The sequence below is a fragment of the Cervus elaphus genome, chromosome 5, assembly GCF_910594005.1.
Source record: "Cervus elaphus chromosome 5, mCerEla1.1, whole genome shotgun sequence".
Taxonomy (NCBI): domain Eukaryota; kingdom Metazoa; phylum Chordata; class Mammalia; order Artiodactyla; family Cervidae; genus Cervus; species Cervus elaphus.
The window spans coordinates 109864823-109889690 of NC_057819.1; the positions used below are offsets into that span (position 1 = coordinate 109864823).

Consider the following 24868-nt stretch of genomic DNA (forward strand, 5'->3'; position numbering starts at 1 on the left):
AAACATTTTAATATTAAAAAAGAGAAAATGAACTAAGAAGGAAAACTTGTTGCCATAATAAGTACAAAGATTTCAAAACCCAATTTAGATGTAGACACCATTTTACTCCTACCACCTGCTATTTTTCAGAGGCATTTTACAGCTTTAAAGTCTGTAGGTGCAAGAATTAAGAGGGGAAAGGCTGGGGTGATCTTCTAGTTTTCATCTTCATTTTATCAAAGGGGTGATGACTGGACTATATAAGAAAGTCTGACTGTTTCCTTTCCCACTAGTAACTGCCTGGAGCATAATTTCCCCTTCAAAGCCTTGGTAAGAGCAGCTGGGGATAATGAACAGTGGTTAAAAGATGCTTTGTTTTACATCCAGCAAAAAGGATCATTAACACCTCAACTGTTTTTTTACCAAGCCTGTGGAAGGCTCCTGCTGCTGTTGATAATCACGGTAACCCTCAGGGTAGCAGGGGCAAAGGGGTGGGTAATTCACCAGAAAATGGTATTCACTGATTTGGATTATGTGCACCACTGCTCCTCTCCATTCATGTGCTTAATTAAGAGCTGACTAGTACAAAATAAATGAAACTGCAATTCTTCATTGGAACTATCTGGGGAGTAACAGAAATTTTGCAGGGAGGAGGGGTATATGCCAGAAAAACAGCATTACTCTCTATTATATTTCTCTTCTAGACTTTGTCTTAATGTCACATCTGATTCTGAAGGGGCAAAGACTTATGAGTCCAAGAGACATTCTATTGAAATGGTGATACAGGAGAAGGAGGGGGGAGTATAGTTTCATATTCATTTTATCAAAGGAGAAATAAAGGCCAGGAACTGTGACCAAGATAATATAGCTAGTCTAAGGTGCAACTCCAGTCATGCCAGGGGAAACCTCAGAAGGACTGCAGAACTATGGTTGGCTCAATCTGATTCATAATATTATTTCATATCATTCAAAAGTTCCTGTAAAAGTCTTTCTAGTGACCAGCTGGTTCATTGCCTGGGGGTTATTTCCATTTGTTCAGTCCCTCAGGTAGAGAAAATGGAATTGCTTTCTTTTGGTTCAAGTAGGCAGGTCTGGATGGAGGGAACTGAACTTAGTCCACAAAAGGTGCCAGAATCCACACCCTTTAAAAAATACGTATAAAACTAGAGTAATGAGTCAAGGTTCCAGGTTTCTCAAGCTCATGCTTCCTCAACTCCGTCTCCACCTCAAGGTAATGGCCGGGATACTTTTGTTGACTAGTTAAGACAGGTGAAGAGAAATCTTTGGTGGGGTCTATAATTCCCACAATCCTTTTGATTACACTTTCCCCATAAGCTTAAAAATAAAAGAACATGAACTCAAGGTTTAAATTACCAAAGTCCCTGAAGTAGAGGACTAGTTTATTTTTAGTATTAATGTGACTAACAATAGTTCTCATTATTTTGACTTATCCTTTTTCAAACTCACTTGCTCAGAAAGTTACAAACCCATACAGTTTCTACCAAGTCCCACTAACCATTAAGAAAGGACTTATAACAATAAAAGTTATGTGCACATGAAAAACCAGAGTAGAAAAATGTCATTCAGAGGTATAATACAAAGAGAAAGAAGACTTTCTGTGATTTAAATAATGTTTCATGTCCATTGATTCAGGAATGCTTCTATTGGGAGCTATGAAATCAAGGTGAGAAAACTTTGGTATCCAAATTGGATGTTTGGGTTCTCTGCCATGCCATTTTGGGCTAGGCCTGAGGAGGAGGAAGAAATTCTCAATTCCAGATCAGTCGCCAGTCCCAGGGTCAGGAGTGAGGACTAAGTACAAACATACTCAAGGTCTGACCTTGGACAACAGTGGGACAACCTGGGAAACTACTCACTTGAGTCAGGCTGGCTGTGAAGAGCCAGGTCAGCTCTGTTGCAGGCAGGGCCTTTATGCTACAGACCCTCAGAAGACTAGGCATTTTAAGTGAGAGGCTGATATAGCTGGAGTTAGGTGACTTAAAAGGTTGTAACTCACAAGGATGGAAGTAATAGCCCTTAACACTATGCTTCAGATAATTGACATATGACTCCACCTATAGGGCAGTAGGACTAAGTAAATTCCTAATAACTGAGGTTAGGCAGGATCTTAGGTCATAACTCATAGAAGAAGCTATAGGTTCTACTGTATAAAATACATGTACAGTATAGATCCAAGAGGCTGGGACACTTAGAGAGTGTGGCAGAATACATGGTCTTCAAAGATCTGCTTCTCTTTTGCTGAGAAGGTCTTGTCACATATTGGACAACTCAAACTAGGGGTCTGCAGGTGCTGCTCCAAGGCCAAGTTGTGATCAAAAACATCATCAGGAAAGTCTGATTTGCAGGTGGGGCATTTCTTGATGGAGAGCTGGGAGGAAGAACAAAGAGGTCAGTCTGAATGCCATGTATACATGGCAGAGACCATGTCTGACTTTCTACTGTATCCTCAGCACCTAGCATACTGCTCGGCAGATGGTAGGTGATCAAGAAACAGAAGATGAATGAGCAAATTCACATTTGGAGATACTCACTAGGGCTTTCTCTAACCCCAGGATTGAAAGGAAGCACTGGATATACCTTGTCTGACTACCTACTTGGTTCATCTTTCCTCCCCAGTCCTGCTACCAAACTCAACTCGCAGGTAGAGATCTTGAACAGAACAATGATGTGAACAGAACTGTGCTTTTCTTCTCTCTACCCAAACAGGCTCTCTTAGCTCCTGGCACTGACCAAATTGATCTTGCTGACTTTGGAGTTATCACAATGAAACAGTCTCCCTATAGTTCTCCCCTAAACTGGATGGAGCAAGAAGGGAAATTTTCTCAAAGCTTTGATGTGGGCCATCTCATGAATCAAATACTTACCAGGCTTGGGGCAGAACTTTCTTGGATACCTGAGGGTAATAAAAAAGATTTCATTCAATGAAAAAGTATCTATGCACTAGAATGCATTCTCCAGCTGTGTTCTAGCAGTTGCTTTCTTTAACCCTCATCATTCCTCTTCTGATTCTTTAGCTCCTATATATATCATCTATTTCGATAGAGGGGATTTAGGTCAATGAGGGAAAAGAGGAAAAAATAATGAAGTGGCATTTTTAGTAGCCATTATATAATCAGAAAAAACAATAAACCTATTTTCAGTGTGGAGAAAATGAGATTTTAATGAAAACAGTAACAATTTAACAAGAAAATAGTCTGAGAATAGATTTTAAGACCAAATGTACAAGAAGTCATTTTTTAAATGAAATGCTTAAAAGTAGTTTTAAGGAAAAATAAACTCGTACCACTGTCTATTGCAAAGATGTGATTGTAACTGTTAAAAAATATGACTGCTTTAAACTGTCCCTAAAAAGCAAATGAGGTCTCATGTTGCTTTTGGAGACAAAAAAGCAGGAAAGTTCCCTGTGTGGCAAGGACATCTGCCCCCAGGTCCATAAATGACAAGACTGGCTGTCACCGCCCCCCCATTTCCTGTCCTCCAAACCACCCAGGGGTCTCTGTGGAGCACACCCCTGCTACCCCTGGTCAGGCCGTGGGTGTAGCTGCCTCACCGCCCATCCTGGGCAGCAGAACCCGCCTCTTGTGCTTCCATTTCCAAATCTTAATTAGCTTCCTTGGCTCTGTGTATATCTTCTTCACAGAGACATTTCTCTGATTTATATATTTGGAATATAGCCACGGGACTCAATTTGTGTCTGCTGCCTCTAGGCGAATGATCTGATTTGTGACTTCTAGATTCAGATTTATTTCTCAATTAACACTTCTTGCCTAGCAATCTTTCTGTTGGGTACTCAGCTTCTGCCCAGCAAGTCTTAACAATGAGGCTGGTCTTAATTAGCATCTCAGATAAAAAAATTTAGTGGGGGAACGGGATGCAGGCAGGGGCTTCCTAGCTCGAATGGCAAAGTTCTTACCAGAATATGGGTTTCCAAAGACAAGTCCTGGGTCTTGTCTTGTACCTCCTTGATTCGAAGTGGGCACTTGATATGACAAAGAGTCACAGTCCAGACCCATGTAACTCAGCAGTCTGCTGTTCTCTCTCTTCAAAAACTAAGGATAGAGTATTCACAGAGATATGTTGAAAGACAATAACAAAGAACGGCCACAAAGAACTGGCTACAGATGCTCATTACAGGTAGCTGTCAATTAACAATGTGGCATCAGAGAAGTCCAAGAAGTGATAAACCTTTATTCTTTAAAAGGGGAAGCAGCAGCTTCAATATTCCAAAGACTGAGGTCTTTTCTTTTTAAGATTTTTTTTATGTGGACAATTTTTTCAAAGTCTTCATTGAATTTTTTACAACACTGTTTCTGTTTTGTTTTTTTGGCCATGAGGCATGTAGGATCTTAGCTCCCCAACCAAGGATTGAACCCGAAACCCTTGCATTGGAAGGCAAGGTCTTAACCACTGGACCAACAGGGAAGTCCCAAAATCTAAGTATTAATATCTGAATTTAAATATATACTGGATTTCGTTTAGAATCAATGCAAAAAGGAATTTACAATCTTTAAATACATACCAACTGAAGTGGGCATAGAAGCTGTGTGGATATGTGAAGGTGGCAGGAGCTATATTAAGACTAAAAATGTTGTACATTATTGAGAGCAGAATGCTTCTTTAGTCTCCTTCCTAGAACAATTTTCTTACATACTGTGAATGTTCTTCTCATATAATTTTCCTCTCTTCATGTTTTATCCGATCAAATGAATATGCTAACAGAGTGAGAGAAAGGAAGGAAGAGAGGGAGGGAATGCAAGGAGGAATGTAAGAAATCAAGCTGCAAGGGAGACAGGTGACATTTAGAGTTCTCAGAAGAAAGAAAATTAGTAAACTTCTTAACATCTTCAGGGAGCTTTACTTTGTTCTTAACAAAGCTTCCAAATATCAGATGTTCTTCTTGTTGTAAGCTGTGTGCATTCTTCCTTTCCCATCTTCTGCACACCCCTCCCCAAAGGCCCACCCATGTTATCAACTATTTCAAAGTCAGGGTACTTAATTAAATTAAGAGGATGAGAATGACAGGACCAGAAACAGACCCCAAAGTCCTTCTGCAAAACTGAAGCACATTGGCATAAATGATATAATCAAAGGTAGAAAGGATGACTGAAGGCACAGCCCAGAAGCGTTACGGAGAGGGAGGGAATGCGAGATGCAGAATGGCTGGAGGTATAGATCAGAGGAGGAGCCAGAATGCATGGACACCTGCTCTTTGATGCTAGCAAGTATGTGAAAATGACTTCAAGTTCAATCTTTTTATTTGTTGCCATCATTGTCAATCAATTAATAATAATGTGTTTAGCATAGAGCAGAAAATAAATACTGGTTGAATGAATGAATGAACTGATGAATGAATGAATGCACAGAATTTCACGGGGCCTACCATGGGTCCAGCACTGGTACAGATCACCACTTCTGTTCCTAGTTTGGCAGCAGAGAAAAAGGAAAATGTTGTGCAGAAAGAAAGGGGTCCCTTGGCTAAATAGCATAAAAATGACGTAGGTTATTATTTCCCAAATACAATACTTACAATAGTTGTGGAATTAAAAGCAAAAATAGTAACTTACATCTTCATCACAGCTGTTCCTTTCAAGTTGACTACTGCCATGCCAAATACATTTCAGTTACAGAACAAAGAGTAGGTTTTGCGGTAGATTAGGAAACCAAATGAAATGTAATCTTTGTTTAGGGAAACTGTTTCATCCAATGTCCCAGAAAGAGCTCTTTTTACGTTATCACCAAATCTCTGGGTCATCCTGCTCCTTCCCTTTAAAACTCTTTTACATACTTACATCATTTTCTTCTTCCATTTTCTCTTTCTCTCTCTGTAGAACATTATATATCATCTTGTTCTCACTCAGTCTTTTTGACAGGTCCATGTTCTGGTCCTATCAAAAAAAAATTAAGATTAGGATCACATATTATAGTCTGGATCTGAGGTGGGATACAACAAGGAGATAGTAGAGGATCTGGTTTCCAAAGTGATGGGACTGAGGTGGCGGCGAAGGGACCAGGGATGGGGACAAGTGGTGCCATGGAGGGGATGCAGACTTACAGAAAAGTAACTTAACAAAATGCCTGAAGGCTTGGGGTGGCATCAAGATGCCAGTTTCTTTTGGGTTAGCTGGGAGTAAGTGACCAAAGAGAGTTAGCTTGGGAGAAACCTCAAGACTGACTTATCAGAATGAGGGATAGAAACCCCACCCAACCATGGAAACAATCATCTTTGTCTTGAATGAACACCTCACTGAATGCACAGTGAAGCACTGAGTTAGGCTGATGTGACTCCCAGTGTGAGGACAGGCATGTGGACTCAAGTTACAAGGAGGAAGAAGGAACCCTGGATGGCATTTACCCAAGGCCACAAGGAACCCAGACTGGGATCTTGGGCTTTCCAGTACGATGGATTCACCTGACTAGTTTCATGGACCCAAAAGTCATAGGCATGCTTCAGTGCTTCCCGTCTCCTACCTACATACGTACACATGCGCATACCTCACAGAAACACTTAAGCTAATCTTACTAGTTGTGGGGTTTTTTTTTTTCAAGATTTTTTATTTGAATGCTGGTGCCCAAAATGCTGTGCGCTTCTAGCCGACCCTGAGGAAGTAATGCCAGAGGGGGCTACCCGATGACAGTGCTGACTGGAGGCTCCTGGCTCCCCATCCCCATTGGCTCCTGCTGGCTCTTCTGGTCCTGCTTCACTTCCTCAAAAGGCAGAAATAAGAAAGGACTATCTGAGTCTGCACAGCAACCCACTCAATGGTTACAAAAACCTTTCCTAGACCCATGGCTAAGCTGAGGCTTCTATTTCCAGGGATCCCCAGACTGGTTTCTGGCCGCATACTCCATCCCTCCTCTTTTTAGCAGAATGATAAATCTCTCTCCCTAACAAGGGTGTAAAATCCTAGTCCCAGAACTACAAACCTTCATACCCCTTGCTTCCTGGGCCCCACATCTCTGTCACCTACCCGTGTGGCAGCCCTGAGTTGCCTGATCTGTTTGTGGAGACGTTGACACTCTTTGTACTTCTCTAAGAAACAGGCTTTCCCGGCCTCTACTTTTGCCTTTAGGCGTTCCACCTCTTGTACTAACTGCTCCTCCACTGCTGTTTTCTTGTTCCTAGGCTCCTGAAGCATAAGATACGTAGTCCTCAGAGTTAGGGGCCTTTTAGATGCATGAGGAATAAAGAATGCTATCAGACAGCTGGGGAGCCCCTGGGTCTTGAAAAGTATTCCATGAAAACCAAGGAAACCCGTATCTGCCACAAGGAGGTTTAAACCTTTGAATGGCTATAGATTATTTACAAACAACAGTAATCTCTTTGCCACATCAGAGGTCACAAACTCAAAAGTGCCAATAGGAGCCTGGCAAGTAATACAATTGAATGAAGGAGCAGGATGCCATGAAACAGTGAGACTGCAGCCACGTGGGGCATGCAGGACCCATCAAAAGGATCAGCAGTTACTCAGCTCCAGACACCACTGCTGGACGGGAATGTCGGCTCAAATGTTGCCAGAGCCTCTGATTTTTCAAGAAGCTGGAAATACCATTTTTTTTTAAATGGGACATATTCCCTTTTTTCCCCCCCATTTTTAAGTGTTGATAAGCTAATCAATTTTTTAAAAGACACTATTTAGAACAAAATAAAACATTTCTGTGGAATATACTTAATCTGTGAGTTGCTGCTTTTCAAATTTTGTTGAATCTATTCTTTAGTACATCAAGCTAAAATACACAGTAACATATATAGTAGGTACTCAATCACTGATTGGATAATGACTGACTGAATGAATGATGCATGCATGATGTGAGTTACATTCCCAATAACTGGATATTCTCCACACATCAGGATTTCTCAGGCCCTTACAACAGTTCAGAAAATGGGATTTCTAGCACTTGTTATCACCACAAGGCCTCTTCTACAACAATATATTACAGGAAATTATTAGTCAATTAGGCTTTCATCACTGTGTTGCATAGCTTAGAATAATGTATAAGGATGACAACTGCTAACATTATAATAATATTAATTATAACAAAATTTGACTACTATAATATTTTCTAATTTAGAGCTCATTTTATAATCATTAATATGTCTGCCCCCACAGTAACTCTTTAAGAAGGGGGCAGAGGTTATTCTGTGTGATTCCTTATCCAAGGCTCTATTTACTACAACCTGTCATGAAGTTTAACTTACAATATTCCTCTGTCACTCATCACACATTAGAAATGCCCAGCTCTCCTAAATAGTTTGGAAAGGTCAGATTCTCTGTCCTTTTGGGTACAGAGAAACAAGTCCAGAGGTAAATGCTATTCTAATCTGTCATTTACCCTATCACCTGAAAATAGGTCCTATCCTCTCCTTTCCTTAGGCGCCCTCCCACACAGCCATTCAAAGAGAGACGTGCCATTAACTCCTGTTGTTTCTTCACTGCAGTAGTTTCTCTCTGCTTCATCTCCTCCACTGTCTGCTCAAGCTTCTTCTGGTGCTCCCTCTGCAGAAAAACAGATGATGAGTACCACTGCTGGGAAAACACACACACACACACACACACACACACACACACACATGCATAAGCACAAGTGTACATGCACTGGGGAAGGGCCTGCTAAGCTAATGAGCAAGACAGGGAAAAGCAAATCTTCTCTTATTAGCTTCTGAGAAAAGCCGTGAGATGCCTCATTTCAGATGGCTTCCCCTGAGACCTTTCCCAGAGCCTGTGATACCCACATATACAATAAAGAAAGAACAATGCATATATTTTTTCACAAAGGTCAAAAAATGTTGTTTTCTTTCATGACTCTACCTGCTCAGTTAAACTGAGAAAGAGCTGGCCATTTTCCTCTTTCAGGTGCTCCAGCTGCTCCGTCTTATCTTGAACTCCCTGAACAAGCTTCTCCATTTCTTTCCCTTGATTTGACAGCTGAGCCTAAAGCAAAAGTAGTGAATACAATCAAGATATAAAAGAAGGAAACAAAAAATAAATAAATAAAAGAAGGAAACCTAAACAGGAACAATGCTTTTAAACGTACAGTAACATTAGAGATGTGCTTTCCCCAGCAATTCCCAGCTATCCCTATGAACCTCTGTGTTCTTCAGCTCTACCTCACACCTACTGGAGAAGGGAACGGCTACCCACTCCAGTATTCTTGCCTGGAGAATCCCCATGGACAGAGGAGCTTGGCGGACTTCAGTCCATCGGGTTGTAAAGAGTCGGACACGACTGAGCGACTAAGCACAGCACCTTACACCTAAGAATCTAGGACTCAATTGAGTAAAACTTGACAAACTACCCTTTAAAGCCCCACTCTAAGGCACAGCCTCCTAAAAATGAGAGCAGTTCTGCTTCTACCCGCTTATCCAGTCTTTTTAGTAAGATTTTGCTGGGAAAAATTTTGTAGCTGAAAAAAAAAAATTAGAAAGGATATTGGGGGGTGGGTGGCGGTCAAGAATGGAAAACACACACTCTGAAATTTCAGTCTGATGCTCTGAGAAGTCCACCATTAGGCACCCACTACAATGCACTACATCTTCCTGGATCACCATAGTGGAGTGGTGGTGAGGCTAAGAAAATCTACTTTGGCAAAGGTTTGGCATAACCTACCTGAAGCTGATCCACCCTGACTCCCATCTTCTCATTTTCTGAGGACATCTTCTGGTTTTGTTCTTTCAGTCTGTGGAGGTAAGAGATGACTAAACGAAAAATATGCTGATTCTAGTTGAGCTACCCCAGACCATAAATGATTTAAGGCTGCCTTGGCCCTAAGCCTGCAGAGTTATTTTAAAATCCACTAGTCTCTTCTTCAGTCCCGTTCTGGCTTCCTGACCTCAAACTGCAAGTGTTCACTACTTAAAACTAATACCTGAATTCAGGTCATTTGTCTTTACCATTTTGATTCTAATTCTCTAACCTAGACTCAAAAAGCTCATGAATCAAAGAGGGAGAATCATACCTATCATTGTCCTAATAGGAAGACTGCACTAACAAATTCTAGAAATCTAATCTGACCTTGCCAAAGGGTGTTTATAATACAGCAGCTCCTCCCATTCAAGAATCAGACTCACTGAAGCAGCTCTATCTCCCAACAGTCCTTCTGTTCTTTCATTGTCTGTTCCAACTTCTTATTGATGCTTTTCAGGGTTTCCAGCTCCTCCTGTATATTGAAATGTCAAAGGGGCTGACTGATCATTTCTAAGGCAATGTTTAGCATCTCAGGCAGCCAACAAATATTTATTGAGCACTTATAATATGTCAAGCATATACACACAGCAGTGAATGAAATATCCAAGTAAAAGGATTTTCATATTAAAATGTTAATATGTTCTTTCCATATTAAAAATACATTTACCTTAAGAGTTTGGGATTGACATATATAGACTACTATGTATAAAATAGATAACCAATAAGGGCCTATGTATATAGCACAGGGAACTATACTCAATATTTATAATAAACTATAAAGGAAAAGAATCTTAAAAACAGATATATATATGCATAATTAAATTATTTTGCTGTACATTTGAAGCTAATACAACATTGTAAATCAACTATATTTCAAATTAAAAAAAGAAAGGAAAAATACATCTACCTTAATTTCTCTTCTAGTGGAACTTATATTTGTCCATTAAATCATTACACAAATATTTAACGAGTGCCTATATACACCAGACCCTGTTCTGGCACTGCAGACACAGCAGTGGACAAAATAAAATTTCTTTTTTCCTAGAAAAGTGCTGTCCAATAAATTCAGGAAAGTCACATATATAATTTAAAAAATTTAGCAGTCACATTAAAAAAGCAAAAACAGACATGAAATTATTTTATTAAAAGTATATGTATTTAATCCAGTGTATCTACAGTATCATTTTAATACATAAACAATAAAAAAGAAACATCTAATATACTAAAATCTGTGCCAGATACTAGTATAACAGAGTCAGATCAAACGAAAAAGTGGGTGCTGGGCAGAAGCCATCACCCCCACTCACATTTAACGAGCACACATACCTGCTTCTTTTGGAGCGTGGCCTGCATGTCTGAGTTTTGCTTCTGGAGGCTGACACAGCTGTCCTTCAGTTCCCGGTTTTCTTTGCAAAGCTCCTTGTTGTGCTGCTCAATTTCTTCCACCTCACCCTACGTAAGAATGTTTCATAAACATGTATTTGGCTTTTTATAGCTCAATGGATATTCAAGTCCCGCTGACATGAAATTCTCATACGCTGGGATGGTGAGGGTCTAGCTGGTCCCCACTCACTGTAGTGACATCTGTGTACCCCAAGTGGAGGCAACCCCTCAGTAGGTAGGGAAGGGAGAAGAGAAATGTGTCTACCATAAGCGCTGAGCCTGCCATTACCAAGAAAGAAAAGATAAACAAAATTAAGCCACAAAAAGTTAAAAGGGGAAATGACAGAAGACTAATTTTTGTGTGTGTGTGCAAATACTTTATTTCTCCTATCAGACTCAGTTCTGTGAGACTGGAATAGGGTTTTAACAGATTCTTCATCACATCCCTAGTGTCCACCAGAGTGCTGGATGAAACTAGGTGTCCTGTTAAATAGCTGAGTAAGTAAATGAATCTAACTGAAAGATATTATACAAACCAGAATATCTGCTGTGTCTCTCCTCAAAGGAGCTTAAAAAATTTACTGTAGTGATAAGATGTACACATGACAAAAATTAAGTAACTGGGAAAGTTAAGGGAATAACTGAATGCCAAGTGAGTTACAGAAGTTTTAGAGAAAGGAGAAATCACTTATTATTATGATTCTTATTAACACTCTGAAGTTATTCCCTTCTGAAGGGTTTGAATGGGACTGTGCAAAAATTTCACAACAGTATCTGTTAGACTTTCAACAAAGGCTTACTGACTAAAATTCTACCCTACCCTGGAATTGCTACTCTTAATGGCAGGAAGGGACCGAGATGAGATGCTTACAGACCTGAGTGGTAACAACCAGGATGTCCTCTTCATTTTCTGGACGGAACTGGAAAGGGATACTTGCTCCCCGGACCACACCATCCTGATCCACATAGCAGAACTGGTAATACTCGTCATCCTTGGGCAGGTAATAAGCTGGAAATAGAACATGATTTTTAACCCAAAGTAAGGTCTATTCAGAAAACTAAAAATCTGGAAGTCTCTTATCTATCCCAGAAGGCTCTATCTAGCTCAAGAGAATTAATGAGTCGTGGTTGCTGTTTTTAATACTTTTGATCTAGTATTTTTCTCACCTTTGAACTGGACTTCCTGCTGTTTGGCTGATTCACTGTTTAGGTCGACGGGCAAAGTAACCCACATGAAGGTGTAGTACTCGCGGGTTGTCTTCCATCCAACCTGCAATGACAAGAGGCTCTTGTTCAGCATCTGAAAGTGCTCAGATTTAGGCTCTGTCTTCTGAAAATGCATCTTTTGTTATTTTAAAATTATAGTAGAATAAGTTCATTATCATAAGATCTACCCACAATGGATCAAATCTTTTTGACTTATGATAACTACATATACAATTAAAAATTGGTATGCATGCACATATACCAGTTACTCATAAATTACTCATCTTAGAAGGAAACAAAAACTGGCCACTCAATACCCAGGACAAGAGTGCCAAATATTGTACCTCCAAGTCAGATACAGTACTGAAAGTGATTGGGAAGAAAAGTTGTGGGATTGTGAACTTTGATTCTGCTATCTTCTTACAATGGTGTACTTGGAACTTCTTAATCAAGAGGCATTTCTGATCTGCCCTCTCTATTGGTTTGTCCTCTCCTGTGTCCAATTCAGTCTTGTCACCTATACCAACCTGGTCACATCACCGCCTTTAAAAATGGCTTTTAAAAATGTGTGTGTTGGGGCTGTATGGGCAAGAGAGTTCTTAGATCAGGAGGCACCAGATAACTAAGTCCAGTTTGTATGATTTTCTTGCTCCAGTGTTGGTTTTTTTTTTTGGGTTTAGAAGTTTTTTATTTATTTATTTATTTTTATTAGTTGGAGGCTAATTACTTCACAACATTTCAGTGGGTTTTGTCATACATTGATATGAATCAGCCCAGTGTTTTTTTTAATATACGTTTATTGAAGATTTTTTGGTGATAAAGATTAAAAAAAATAATCTGGTAGTCATAAAGGCCTCTTCCAGGTATGAAATGTAGTAAGTCATAAGATATAAGGATGCTGTAAAATATGCCTCAGAGCAGAAAGCTGGCAAGTGGGAAATATTCTCACTAAGTGTGAAAAGGGGTAAAAGATGTTCAAATCATATCTGGAAGATAAGAGCATACTGGAGAACAGAGAGGGAGTGAGTGTGTCTTCAAGGGGTGAACACTCAGCAAATAAGAAGCAAAATGACATTTATTGCCATATTTTGACTCTGCCTGAGCCCAGTGGGAAGAGCAGAAACTGAAAATAAATTCTATTTTTATATAGTAAGGAATCAGAGCATGGTTGAAAAGGCTATAAGCTCATCAGAACATACTGGGGCATGTTTTAGAGTCTCATTAATACACACCCCATTGCTGTGAGCACCTCTGAGCCACTGCAGCCTGTGGAGGGACAGGAAGCAAGAATTTTATGGAGTCTTCATTCACATCCTGGAGCTTCTTAATGCACTGTGACTAAAATATCATCTGGGAAGGCCTAAGAATTACTACTGCCTTGGAACAAGGAAGCAACTTCCAGTCACCTGAGCTTTCTGTCCTTGGCTCCTCTGTCTCAGGAGTCCTCGTCCCAGCCTGCCTCTTGTCGTATGACCATGGAACATGGCATAAGAGCCCAGGTAAAGGACAGTAGGGAGCACAGGGCTCTATGTTGAAGGAAGAAAACCTGACTCCAAACCACTTTAGCTTTTATCATTGGTGGTAGCCTTCACTCTATGGAGAAGACGGAGCATGCTGCACATGCAGAAACATTTTGTGAGGGCCCCGTGGGTGCCAGGAACCAGTGGTGTTAGGGCAGATGAGGAGCTGAGGAGTAGGATTAAGACTACACTGCAAGAACACCAGGAACATTTTAGAAGTGAGCTAAGAAGGACAAGCATTGAAAAGCAGAGATATTACTCTGCCGACAAAGGTTCGTATAGTCAAAGCTATGGCCTTCCAGTGGTCACGTACGGTTATAAGAGCTGGATCATAAAGAAGGCAGAACGCCAAAGAATTGATGCCTTCGAACTGTGGTGCCTAAGAAGACTCCTGGAAGTCCCCTGGATAGCAAGGAGATCAATCAGTCAATCTTAAGGGAGATCAACCCTGAATATTCACTGGGGGGACTGACGCTGAAGCTGAAGCTCCAGTATATTGGTCATCTGATGTGAACATACGACTCACTGAAAAGTCCCTGATGCTGGGCAAGATTGAGGGCAGAAGGAGAAGAGGGCATCAGAGGATGAGATGGTTGGATGACATCACTGATGCAATGAACATGAACTTGGGCAAACTCTGGGAGATGAAGAGGGACAGGGAGCCCTGGTGTGCTGCAGTCCATGGGGTCGCAGAGTCGGACACGAATGGATGAGTGAACAACAACAAAGGACAAAACTTTACATTCAGCCCTTAATTCTCTAATTTACTATCTGTTGTTCAAAGGAATTCAGCAGAAGAGAGGAAGAAAAGCAGAGGCTTGAGAGTCAAACAAAGGTCTCCAAACAGGGAGACCTTGGGAAAATCACCATCTTGCGTATGTTCATTTTATTCATTTGTGCACAAGTAATAAAACTGCTTACCTCAGGGGGCTGCTGTGCTGTGAGGAGTAAATTAGAAAACACACACCCACAAAAAAAAAAAAAAGAAGAAAGAAGGAAAGAAAACCCCATCAAAGACCTAGCACATCATATGTTCTCAAAAAGTTTGTGTTCTCTCTTTATTAGTCTTAAAATGTTCTTTCAGGCTTTAGTGGTTATGATTGGTGGTTTAGATGTTAAGTTGTGTCCGACTCTTGTGATCCTGTAGACTGTAGCCTGTCAGGCTCCTCTGTCCATGGGATTCTCCAGGCAAGAATACTGGAGTGGGTTGCCATTTCCTTCTCCAGGGGAAATTTCCAACCCAAGAATTGAACCCGGGTCTCCTGCATTGCAGGTAGATGATTTACCAACTGAGCTATGAAGGAAGCCTTTTAGGCTTTGGGGTAGGTGTCAAATCAATAGCTTTTAGGGAATTCCCTGGTGGTCTGGTGGTTAGGACTCGGCACTTTCATTGTCAGCGCCTGGGTTCAATCCCTGGTCAGGGAACTAAGATCCCTGCAAGCTGAGTGGTACAGCCAAAAAAATATGATCTAAAAAAAAAAAATACAAACAATGCTTTTAAACATTTGTTTTTAAAAAGTATAATCCTTTCATTTGGTTTAGAGTGACGTCCTCGCTGGAAGTTGCTAAGGCTTGGGAATTACAAACAATCAGCCTGAGCAAAATGGGGAAAAAAGTTAGATTACCTCTGAGAAGCTATAAATAATTTTTAATCATTCTTTTTTTCAATTATATATACCTTTTTTTCAATTATATATATAGCCACTAGCTAGCATATTGAAGCTACTTAATTTAAAGCATATGAAGCTACTTAAATTAAAATTAAATAAAATTTAAAATTTAGTTACTCAGTCACACTAACTACATTTTAAGTGCCATTAGCCACATGTGGTGAGAGCTTACTATACTGGACAGCGAAGCAGCCAGTATAGCTCCTTCCAAGAAATTCTACTTGTCAGTGTTAATCATAGAAAGTTCTGATGGACAGCTTAGATACACATGGGGAAGAAAAAACACAGCTGCCATCTTCTTTCCAAGATAGAAAACACCCTGCTCTGTCAGGTTTCTGCTAGGACACCTTTGGTCTAATGAGTCAACATCCTGCAGTCTCAGGAGCTGTCATGACATTCGCCAGTGTCCCTCTGCTTGTCCACTATCCCCACCTCTAAACACCAGCCTTGTTACCTCCAGCTTCCATCACTCTTTCATTTAGCTTGAAATTCCAAACAATTAAGAGAAGGAATTTGATGAGGGATGTGAATTAGCACCAGCTCCTACATACTGCAGTCAAGAATGATGTCTGATTTCAGGATGAACAGTGTTGGCAAACAACTACATGACATACTGAGGTGTCAAAACAAAGGTCACTGACGCTGGAACTCTGCAGTGTAAATAATGTATGTTTGACCTTTATCTCCTATCTCTGGAAATAGGACAATTTGTCATTATGGTATGTGAATAAATGAGTGAGTGTATGTGTCTGTGGCAGGGGGAATGTTAGAGATAGACAGAGACATGTGGGAAAGAAGGGGAGGTAGAGAATAAATGACTATAATAAAAAAGTACCATTTCTGTACTTGAACTGACATGGTGATTAGACACTCGAAGAGGAAACCAAAGGAGCTCATAAACTTTCTATTCTTGGAAATCTTCACAAAGAAGCAAGACACACTTATTCAGGAACAAACTTCTTGGATGCAGGGTATTAACTTTTCAACATCCTTTCCAGATTGGTAACACTCATATTTAAAAAAAATTAAACACTGTACTAAATAAGCAAGTGACATTAATTCACAGAAACTATGTAAGAGGCCATCCACCCCAGTCAGGTCATAATGAATATTAATTTAAAACATATTTACATTTGGTTTTTGAAAGTGTAATAAAACTTGGGGACTGTATGATTTGCTATCTTATTTTAGCTTAAGGCTGAAATTAAAATTTGAGTCCTATAGCCCTGTTGATGTGTGAAGCGGGAAGTGTTAGGGAGCTTAGTTTAGGATTTTAACATTGGTCACACATATATGCAAAATGCTTATAATACTGAGACAGACACACACTCAGGCAACTAAGATTCACCTCTGGTTCCTAATCATTTGGTACTAAATTAACACTTACTCTAAAGATGCCAATCCAATCCTTTCGACGGGGAATGAAATGTTGGGTGAGGGTGTAATAGCACGTGATGTCCCCCCCAGGGATGTAGAACTTCTCCACACTGTTAAAGATGACCTGAGAGAAATGACAGTGGTCCAGCAAGACAGCTGATGTGGGGGGATCTTCTACTGTCTCTTCCATGGTAGGGGTCCTGTTAAAGAGATATGGGATAGAATAAGGCTCAAAAGGGTTGTCTGAAATGCCAGAAATTTCTGGGCTCTCATCCAGGGAACATTCCGTTCAGGGCAAGTCAGGAAAAGCAAAAGCCTGACAAGTATTGAGATCACACAACTTGCTTTCTGTTTCACTATGAGCCACTTTGCATTCACAACTTCCTATGCTGTAAGAATCTTCTGAGAGTATCTTTGACCTCTTCACCACAGGCACCACCATCCTCATTATATTCTTATCCTCTGCTCATAGCTAATTTTCTCCCTTTCTTCTAAATGCCGTAAGTAAGGCAGCCTTGAGGTAAATTCCCTGAGCTGGAACTATAAGACTTAGATTCTATATATTTTATCCCAACAAGCCCTGTGACTTTTGGAACATCAATTCTCTAGATTTCAGCTTCTCTATTCAATTCCCTTCATCCTGTAATTATCAGATCCTTCTTAATATTAAAGCACTCTGCTAGGGGCTGGGAATGAGTGCAGAAAGATAGGCCTAAGAGAAGATTATTTGACATGCAGTGGTGACAAGCACAGGTTCAGAAATCAAAACGCTGGAGTTCAAATTCCAGCTTCACCACCTATAAAATGAATGCCCTTGGGTAATTTATTTAACTGGATTTTGCGCATGGTTCCTCATCTGTAAAATGGGGTTGATAACATCTACCTTATTCTTTGTGTGTATGTGTGAGCATTAACTGAAATATAGGTATACCTTGCAGATATTGTAGGTTCAGTTGCAGACCATCTCAATAAAGCACATACTGGATAAAAGTGAGTCACACAATTTTTTTTGGTTTCCCGGTACATATAAAAATTCTGTTTACATTGTAATCTATTAAGTGCTCAGTAGCGTTACGTCTAAAAAAATAATGTACATACCTTAATTAAAAATATTTTATTATTAAAAAGTGCCAAAAGCAACAAAGATGACTGATCACAGATCACCATAATAAATATAAAAATAATGAAAAAGTCTGAAATATTGCAAGAATTATCAAAATGAGACATGAGTGAGCAAATGCAGATAGAAAAATGGTGCCAACAGACTTCCTTAAGATATGGTTGCCACAAACTTTCAATTTGGTAAAAAATGTCAAAAGTATCTGTGAAACACAATAAAACTAGGTATGCCTATAGTAGACAGTGACTAGTCCTTAAATCAGTACCTGTCATACAGTAGGCAATTCACACAAAGTAAAGGCATGTTTAATTGCTAAGTTATGTTCAACTCTTTGTGATGCCATGAACTGTAGCCTGTCAAGCTCCTCTGTCCATGGGATTTCCCAGGCAAGCATACTGGAGTGGGTTGCCACTTCCTTCTCCAGGGAATCGAACCTGTGTCTCCTGCTTGGCAGGCAGATTCTTTATCACTGAGCCAACTGGGAAGCTCCTAAAATCATGCTGACAGAATAAAGGACTTGGACAAAGTCTGCATAAAGAGAGGGCTTAACAGACATGATTATTACTTTTGTGGGTTTTTTTTTTTTCTCTTTTCTGGCATACAGTCTTTGCCCTCAAATGGGTCGCAATCCGATATGGAGGTTAGATGAGAATTTAAGTGACTGCCAAATGGATAAATACATGCAAAATGCTCCTGGGTTCAAAAGAGAGAGAGAGACGAGACTGGTTAGGGAAATAAAGAAAAGCTTTGAGCAGTGAGTGGAATCCTGGGTAAGTCCTAAAGAAGATTAGGGTTTTGACAAGTGTGTTTGGGGGTGAGGAAACTTCAGATGAATGTAACAGCATGCATAAAAGCAAAGAAACAGAAAAATGCAGTCCATGTTTGGAGGACAGCAAGCAAGTTTGGATCTCTACAAAATGGAGACAGTAAGCTGTATTTCACCTTTCGAGGTCATAGTACACATAAAATGTGATCAAGGGTGGGGAACTATTGAGGAGAAAAGAACAATACATAAAAGAAACAAAGTCTTTAGAACTGTCAGGACCTGATACTTCCTGCCCTTCAAAAGTCACATGTCCCATGTTCTAAATGCCTCCTTGGCCTAAAATTTAGTGAGTCCATGTTACTCAACCCTCAGCTGTACTGGGAAATGAGAACAACACTGCAGCTCTACACAGCAGATGAAGAAAGAGCTGTACGTACGCAAAAACGACATAATACCTTACAGATTCAGCTGCTAGAACATGTTGGAAGATTGTATACACACACATGCAAATACAACTTAAAAAAATAGTCTAAGTACAATAACCAAAAAACACAGTAGCTCTTCTGGCTCTGCCCCACCCACTTATTTCCTGGTTTTATTTTGAACTCTAAGCAAACAGGCCTCCTCTTCCAGCTCCCCAGAAGAAAGTTTTTTCACAGAGAAGGCAAGAGGACTTTGAGGTACTCAACTGTCTGTTCTTGGGACTGAATTGAGGAGCTAAGAAATGTATTGGCTTTCTGGTTTGTGACACAGTTTGGCATATCCTCAATGTCAAAACTCAGATCAGTTTCTCTAAGGAAAGGTCACATTCCAGTCTAGGCCAGTACTTGTTCCTCCTGATAAGCTGTGGCCTGCTGATCTGATGAATGCTGCAGAAGAATGGGTAGGGAGATTTTTCAGCTTGCAGACCCCTGTCTTTCCTAGTGGTCTTCAGTCCACTGGGGCCAGCATAGCCCCTGGGTCCTAAGCCTGGAGCACCATTTATCCGAGCATGTGACTTGATCTGTGCTTTACCATGGATAATGATCAATACCTCAGGTAAGAGTGACTTCAGGCCCTGTCTCTCAATTAACCTAAGTACCATCATACTCTCTGTTCTTTTCCTTCGTAACACTATCATAGCTGTATATACAACACTAATGCTAGCCCATAGTAATCACTAAGTACTCACAGAATAAATGAATGAATAAGACACGCATGTAATTCCTCAAAAAGTGAAAGGAAGGAGCTTTGTAGGTAAACAGTGGTGTGTATGATGGTGGTGCTAATTCTGGTCTTTAGCCCTGCTCCTAATTTGTTCACTGTCTTTGGAGAAGCTGCTGTTTCTCAGTTTTCTCTTTTCTAAAACAGGGTGAGGAGCAAGTTGCTGGTGGCTAAGTGGTTAGGATTCTGGGCTTTTACTGCTATGGCCGGGATTCAGTCTCTGGTTGGGGAACTGAGATCCTACAAGCCACACGATGTGGCCAAAAAAATAAAAAATAAAGTAGGGTAAAGAGATGAAAATCTCCAAGTGTTATGTCAGTTCTTGGTATAGCTGGTTCAGCGGGCAGAGCTGGTTCAAGTGGCGTGGTGCCAAAAAAAATAAAAGGCACAGATCTGATTTCCTTAAGGACCCATAAAATTCACACTCCATTACCTGCCTTCCACACACTCAAACTCTGGCATGATGTTTTGCAAATGTATGCTACTCTGAAAGGCAGGACCAGTCAAGGGTAGGGGAGTTTGGTACTGCCTCTCCTTCTTTACTAGAAAAACAATCAATCTGTAAGTTAGCTCAGAACAGAACACTGAAGAAATGACAGCATATGTACACAAAATGACATGACAGAGCTCATGCTCTGAGGCTTGAGTGTATAGCCAATGGAATCTTTGTTGTTGTTCAATCACTAAGTCTGTGTCTGACTCTTTGTGACCCCATGGACTACAGCACACCAGGCTTCCCTATCTCCCAGAGTTTGCTCAAATTCATGTCCACTGAGTCAGTGATGCCATCCAACCAACTCATCCTCTGTCACCCCCTTCTCCTCCTGCCCTCAATCTTTCCCAGCGTCATCTTTTCCAGTGAGTTGGCTCTTTGCATCAGGTGGCCAAAGTATTGGAGCTTCAGCTTCAGTCTTTCCAATGAATATTCAGCATTGATTTCCTTTAGGATTGACTGGTTTGATCTCCTTGAAGTCCAAGGGACTCAACTCTCAAGAGTCTTCTCCAGCAGCACAATTTGAAAGCATCAATTTTTTGGTGCTAAACCTTCTTTATGGTCCAACTTTCACATCTGCACGACTACTGGAAAAATCATAGCTTTGACTATACGAACCTTGGTCAACAAAGTGACGTCTCTGCTTTTTAGTATGTTGCCTAGGTTTGTTACAGCTTTTATTCCAAGGAGCAAGCTTTTTGATTTAAGGCCAATAGATGGGACTCTGACATAGTTACTTTTTTTTTCACCTCAGTTTCCGAAATGATTAAGGTCCTCAGAGGAGGAAGGCAATGTATTTTAAAATGAGTCTCCTGAACTGGCTCCTGGCTTCTAAGAAAATCTGACACATTTTCATCTAACGAGCATCTCAAGACTAATATACCTCTCCTAGGACTATTCCATGAGGGCATAGATTCTCTTATATTCTCCTGAAGAAAAGGAACAAAAAAGCCAGTTCTACTCCTGCTCTTTCTGAATGAATCTGTAAACTACACTGATAACACTTTTTAGCAGAAAAATTAAAAAATGTTTTAAACTTTCTTATTAGGTTCTAACAATGCAAATATTCAACCAAATCATCTTACCAATTTTCCTAAAGAATTTTCATTATGCTAAATCAGGAAGAATAACCTTATTTTAAAAAAGACAAAACTAAAATTCTACCACACAAATGTCCAACATTTTTGTTAGCCTTTTATACCAGTGGGCACATGGTTCATGAGAAATGTAGATTACAGATAACTTTCCCTGGATTAGTTCACAGAAAGCAAATACATCTGAAGCCCAGAGAGAAATGCTAATCAATTCTTCATTTGGGAACAGTTAAAAACAAAACACACATTCAACCCAATTCCTTCATCCTTCTGCTTACTTAACTTTCTAAACTGCTGCTGCTAAGTCGCTTCAGTCGTGTCCGACTCTGTGCGACCCCATAGATGGCAGCCCACCAGGCTCCCCCGTCCCTGGGATGCTCCAGGCAAGAATACTGGAGTGGGTTGCCATTTCCTTCTCCAATGCATGAAAGAGAAAAGTGAAAGTGAAGTCGCTCAGTCGTGTCTGACTCTTAGCGACTTCATGGACTGCAGCCTACCAGGCTCCTCCATCCATGGGATTTTTCAGGCAAGAGTCCTGGAATGGGGTGCCATTGCCTTCTCCATCTAAACTACTAGCAATTAGCAAAATGGATGAACTGATTTGAATCCCATTCCCCCTGGCCCTGCAAGAGATGCTTCCACAAAACTACCCTTTAGAGAACACTGACAATAGCTACTATGGATGTGTAGATGGCCCTGAGATGGGGCGCAAAAGCAAAGATACATAGTCACTGGACCTCAGATTATTATAGCCACTTGCTATAATCCAAATTTTCCAAGTTCATTCTAGTTCCTTACCTAAAATCTTTGAGTGACTTAAGTAGATTTTATACCCCCAGGAGACTTTTATTGCCTAATTCACTAATAATTGTTTGGATTTGTTATCTAGCTTATTCTAAGCAGTCTTCATCCCATATACCACATCACTGTGCCCAAAGTACTAAGGAAAAACAGAGAAACAGTTCTGGGCAACCAGAAGAAACTGCAAAAAGCTCAGAGCTGTGTACTCCATCTCCATTTTCTTTCATTTTACTTTACTGAGATTTTATACTTTTTCTCTGAAGAGGGTGATTATGCTAACCCTTGAAGTGACAAGGGCCGTGACAGTGTTTGATGTGCAGCAGAAAGGGAACTAAGCTAGGAGCCAAGGGACCTGGGTCCATTAATTCTGCCACTAACTAGCTCTGAGATCTTGGCCAAGTCACACTACTTTTTAAACCTCAGTTTCTTCATCTGTAAAAATGCATGAAAAAAAAAAACCGCATGGATCAGGCAAGAAAATCTCTAAGAAACTTTCCGGCTATAATGATGATCCCAAGTGAAGGAAAAAGGAAGTGAATACAGAGTTTAACTGCCTTCATATAAGAAAATGAGGAAGCATGGTATTATATTAATAATAAGCGCAGTCAAAAATTTTGAAAAGCCTTATTTGTACTCTGACTCCAAAGTACGCAGGATGTGTTAGGGTTGTGTAACTCTTACTACCCTTCTCAGAGTCCTTTCCACTCCACAGATGTCATTTCTGCAAAAGGGTAGAGTTTCAGATAGAGGCCCTCTGAGAGCATCTGTGAAACTGAGTCACCTGGATATTCCTTAATCATTAAGGATATTGTTTAATCATTCCTTAATCATCTACATAATCTACAAAGGCCTACTGTATTAAAGTCTTTTGCTTTTAAAGGTTTTTGCAGTAGTGTAGTTGTTACATAGCTTTTATATTATTCTACTCCGCTCCAACCATGGCTACTTGTTGGCTTACATCAGAAGCAAAGAATCGGAGGGATAGAAAAAAGTTTAAATGTCCAGGAGGGTTGAACTCAGTAAATAAAAGTGGGAACATTATCCCCACTAATGTTGGGGCTAAACTGGGGGGAGTGGTGTGGGGGGAAGGACTACAGGAGATCGACGGTAAAGAAGCAGGTCACCGCACTCCAGCTGCTCTCTCTTCTCAGCTGTCTAGAACATCTCCTCCAATTACAAACGGCAACTGAGCGAAGGGGCTTCAGTGATCAGGTCGAGGAAACTGAGACCCAAAGAGAAAGTAACTTGCCTAGGGTCACTGGGCAGGGTCCCGCTTCTGCCACCAAGTCGACCGCGATGACGATGACGTCAAGCACCGGAATTAAGGAGCCAGCACGACCTCGGCCGGCGAGGGGGGCATGACGCCGTGACTTCAAGACCCTCACTCGGGTCAGAGGATTCCTTCTGTCCCAGGGACCGCCCACGCGGCCCCGGGCACTGAAGCCCTGCCCTCCTCGGCAGAAAACTGCCCTCAACCCTCCAAAGGCCGCGGAGAGGCTCCAGGGGGCCCATGACGTCACTCCCACTTACGGTCACCCCAGAAAGATGAAAGGAGGTGAAAACCGAAACCAGCCGCACCTCCGCCCGCCCATGGCCCTTTCTCAGGACTGGAAGTGTGAAGGCGGAGAACCTGAGGGCCCAACTGTCCCTAGTTGCCCGCCTTCGCGCCAGAGACTCACCAGGGGCTGCAGCCAGCGGCAGCGCAACAGCAACAGGGCACAGACGGGGACAGAGGCGGGGCTAAAAAGCCAGGGACGCGCTGTCCTGTCTGACCCCGCCCATCACGTCATAACGGTCGGCAAGTCCCGCCCTCACCGCGGTGCCTTAGGGGACTTGTAGTGCTCAGGTGCATGGGTTCCAGGGTTTTCCGTCACCTTGTGTGTTCCGGAGCAGCAATCACATCCCAAGGAGCTTATTTCTTCCCCTAGAAGGAGACATTTACTTTGATAAATAAATAAATAAATAAAATTCTTTCAGTTTTGAATGAGTAAGCTCCATACATTTGAAGGGCCATTGAAAGACCATCTTCATTTTTCTCCTGTCTCCACAAAATACTTCCCTAAGAGTTTTACAGATGAGAATGCCTTTGGCATTTAATCATGCCTCCCACCTGCCCAGGGAGACCCAGCAATCTCCCTGGGTGCCCTAGTTTGTGGTTCATCATTTCCCCTCTAGGAAGAAATTATTCTTTAATTTGACTCTGTCAAAGTAGTGCTCTTCCTAATTGGGTTAAGAATAAACTCAGCAAGAGTTCCTGCTAAGTCAGTTTAAAGAAAATTCCCCCACCTTTTGATATCTGATGAAACCCTGGCCTGTCTTCAGCAAGAATCCTGTAAGTAGGTTTAGCAACAATCCTCCCACCTTGATGTCTTCTCTTAGCAATTTTCCATTTACTTGTCCTTATTGTATTTGGAGTCTAGTGCAGTCTCTCTCCTTTAGTGTAATGTACCCATTACAATAGTCCTGGATAAAGTCCCTCTTTTATCATGTCAGGATAATTATTTCTTAACACGGAACATGCTGACTATGGAAGATTAAATTCAGAGGTGCCC

At 40.9% G+C, this 24868-nt stretch overlaps 1 protein-coding gene across 2 annotated transcripts; it reads right to left on the bottom strand.

Annotated features, from left to right (window-relative positions):
• Positions 1-1343: 1343 nt before the first annotated feature.
• On the bottom strand, positions 1344-24129 carry CALCOCO2 (calcium binding and coiled-coil domain 2). Of its 2 annotated transcripts, none has more exons than XM_043904273.1 (13): positions 23996-24129; positions 16850-17039; positions 12234-12336; positions 11942-12075; positions 11010-11135; positions 10067-10155; positions 9606-9675; positions 8808-8930; positions 8409-8495; positions 5790-5885; positions 3914-4049; positions 2865-2893; positions 1344-2368 (listed from the first exon to the last, which is right to left on the bottom strand). In XM_043904273.1, exons 2-13 carry the CDS (start codon positions 17027-17029, stop codon positions 2189-2191), a joined length of 1353 nt encoding a protein of 450 aa, XP_043760208.1. In that variant the 5' UTR covers positions 17030-17039; positions 23996-24129; the 3' UTR covers positions 1344-2188. The 2 variants fall into 2 exon arrangements, with proteins under 2 accessions (XP_043760208.1, XP_043760209.1); XM_043904274.1 differs by lacking the exon at positions 23996-24129 and adding an exon at positions 23566-23771.
• Positions 24130-24868: the final 739 nt, after the last annotated feature.

Excerpts from the sequence above, each read along its gene's own strand:
- CALCOCO2 (XM_043904273.1), bottom strand. The coding sequence starts at position 17,029 with ATGGAAGAGACAGTAGAAGATCCCCCCACATCAGCTGTCTTGCTGGAC. Across the intron at positions 10,156-11,009 it reads CCACGCTCCAAAAGAAGCAG|GAGGAGCTGGAAACCCTGAA; the intron begins GTATGTGTGCTC and ends TTCAATATACAG. Across the intron at positions 8,931-9,605 it reads TCAGGGTGGATCAGCTTCAG|GCTCAGCTGTCAAATCAAGG; the intron begins GTAGGTTATGCC and ends CTTTTGCTTTAG.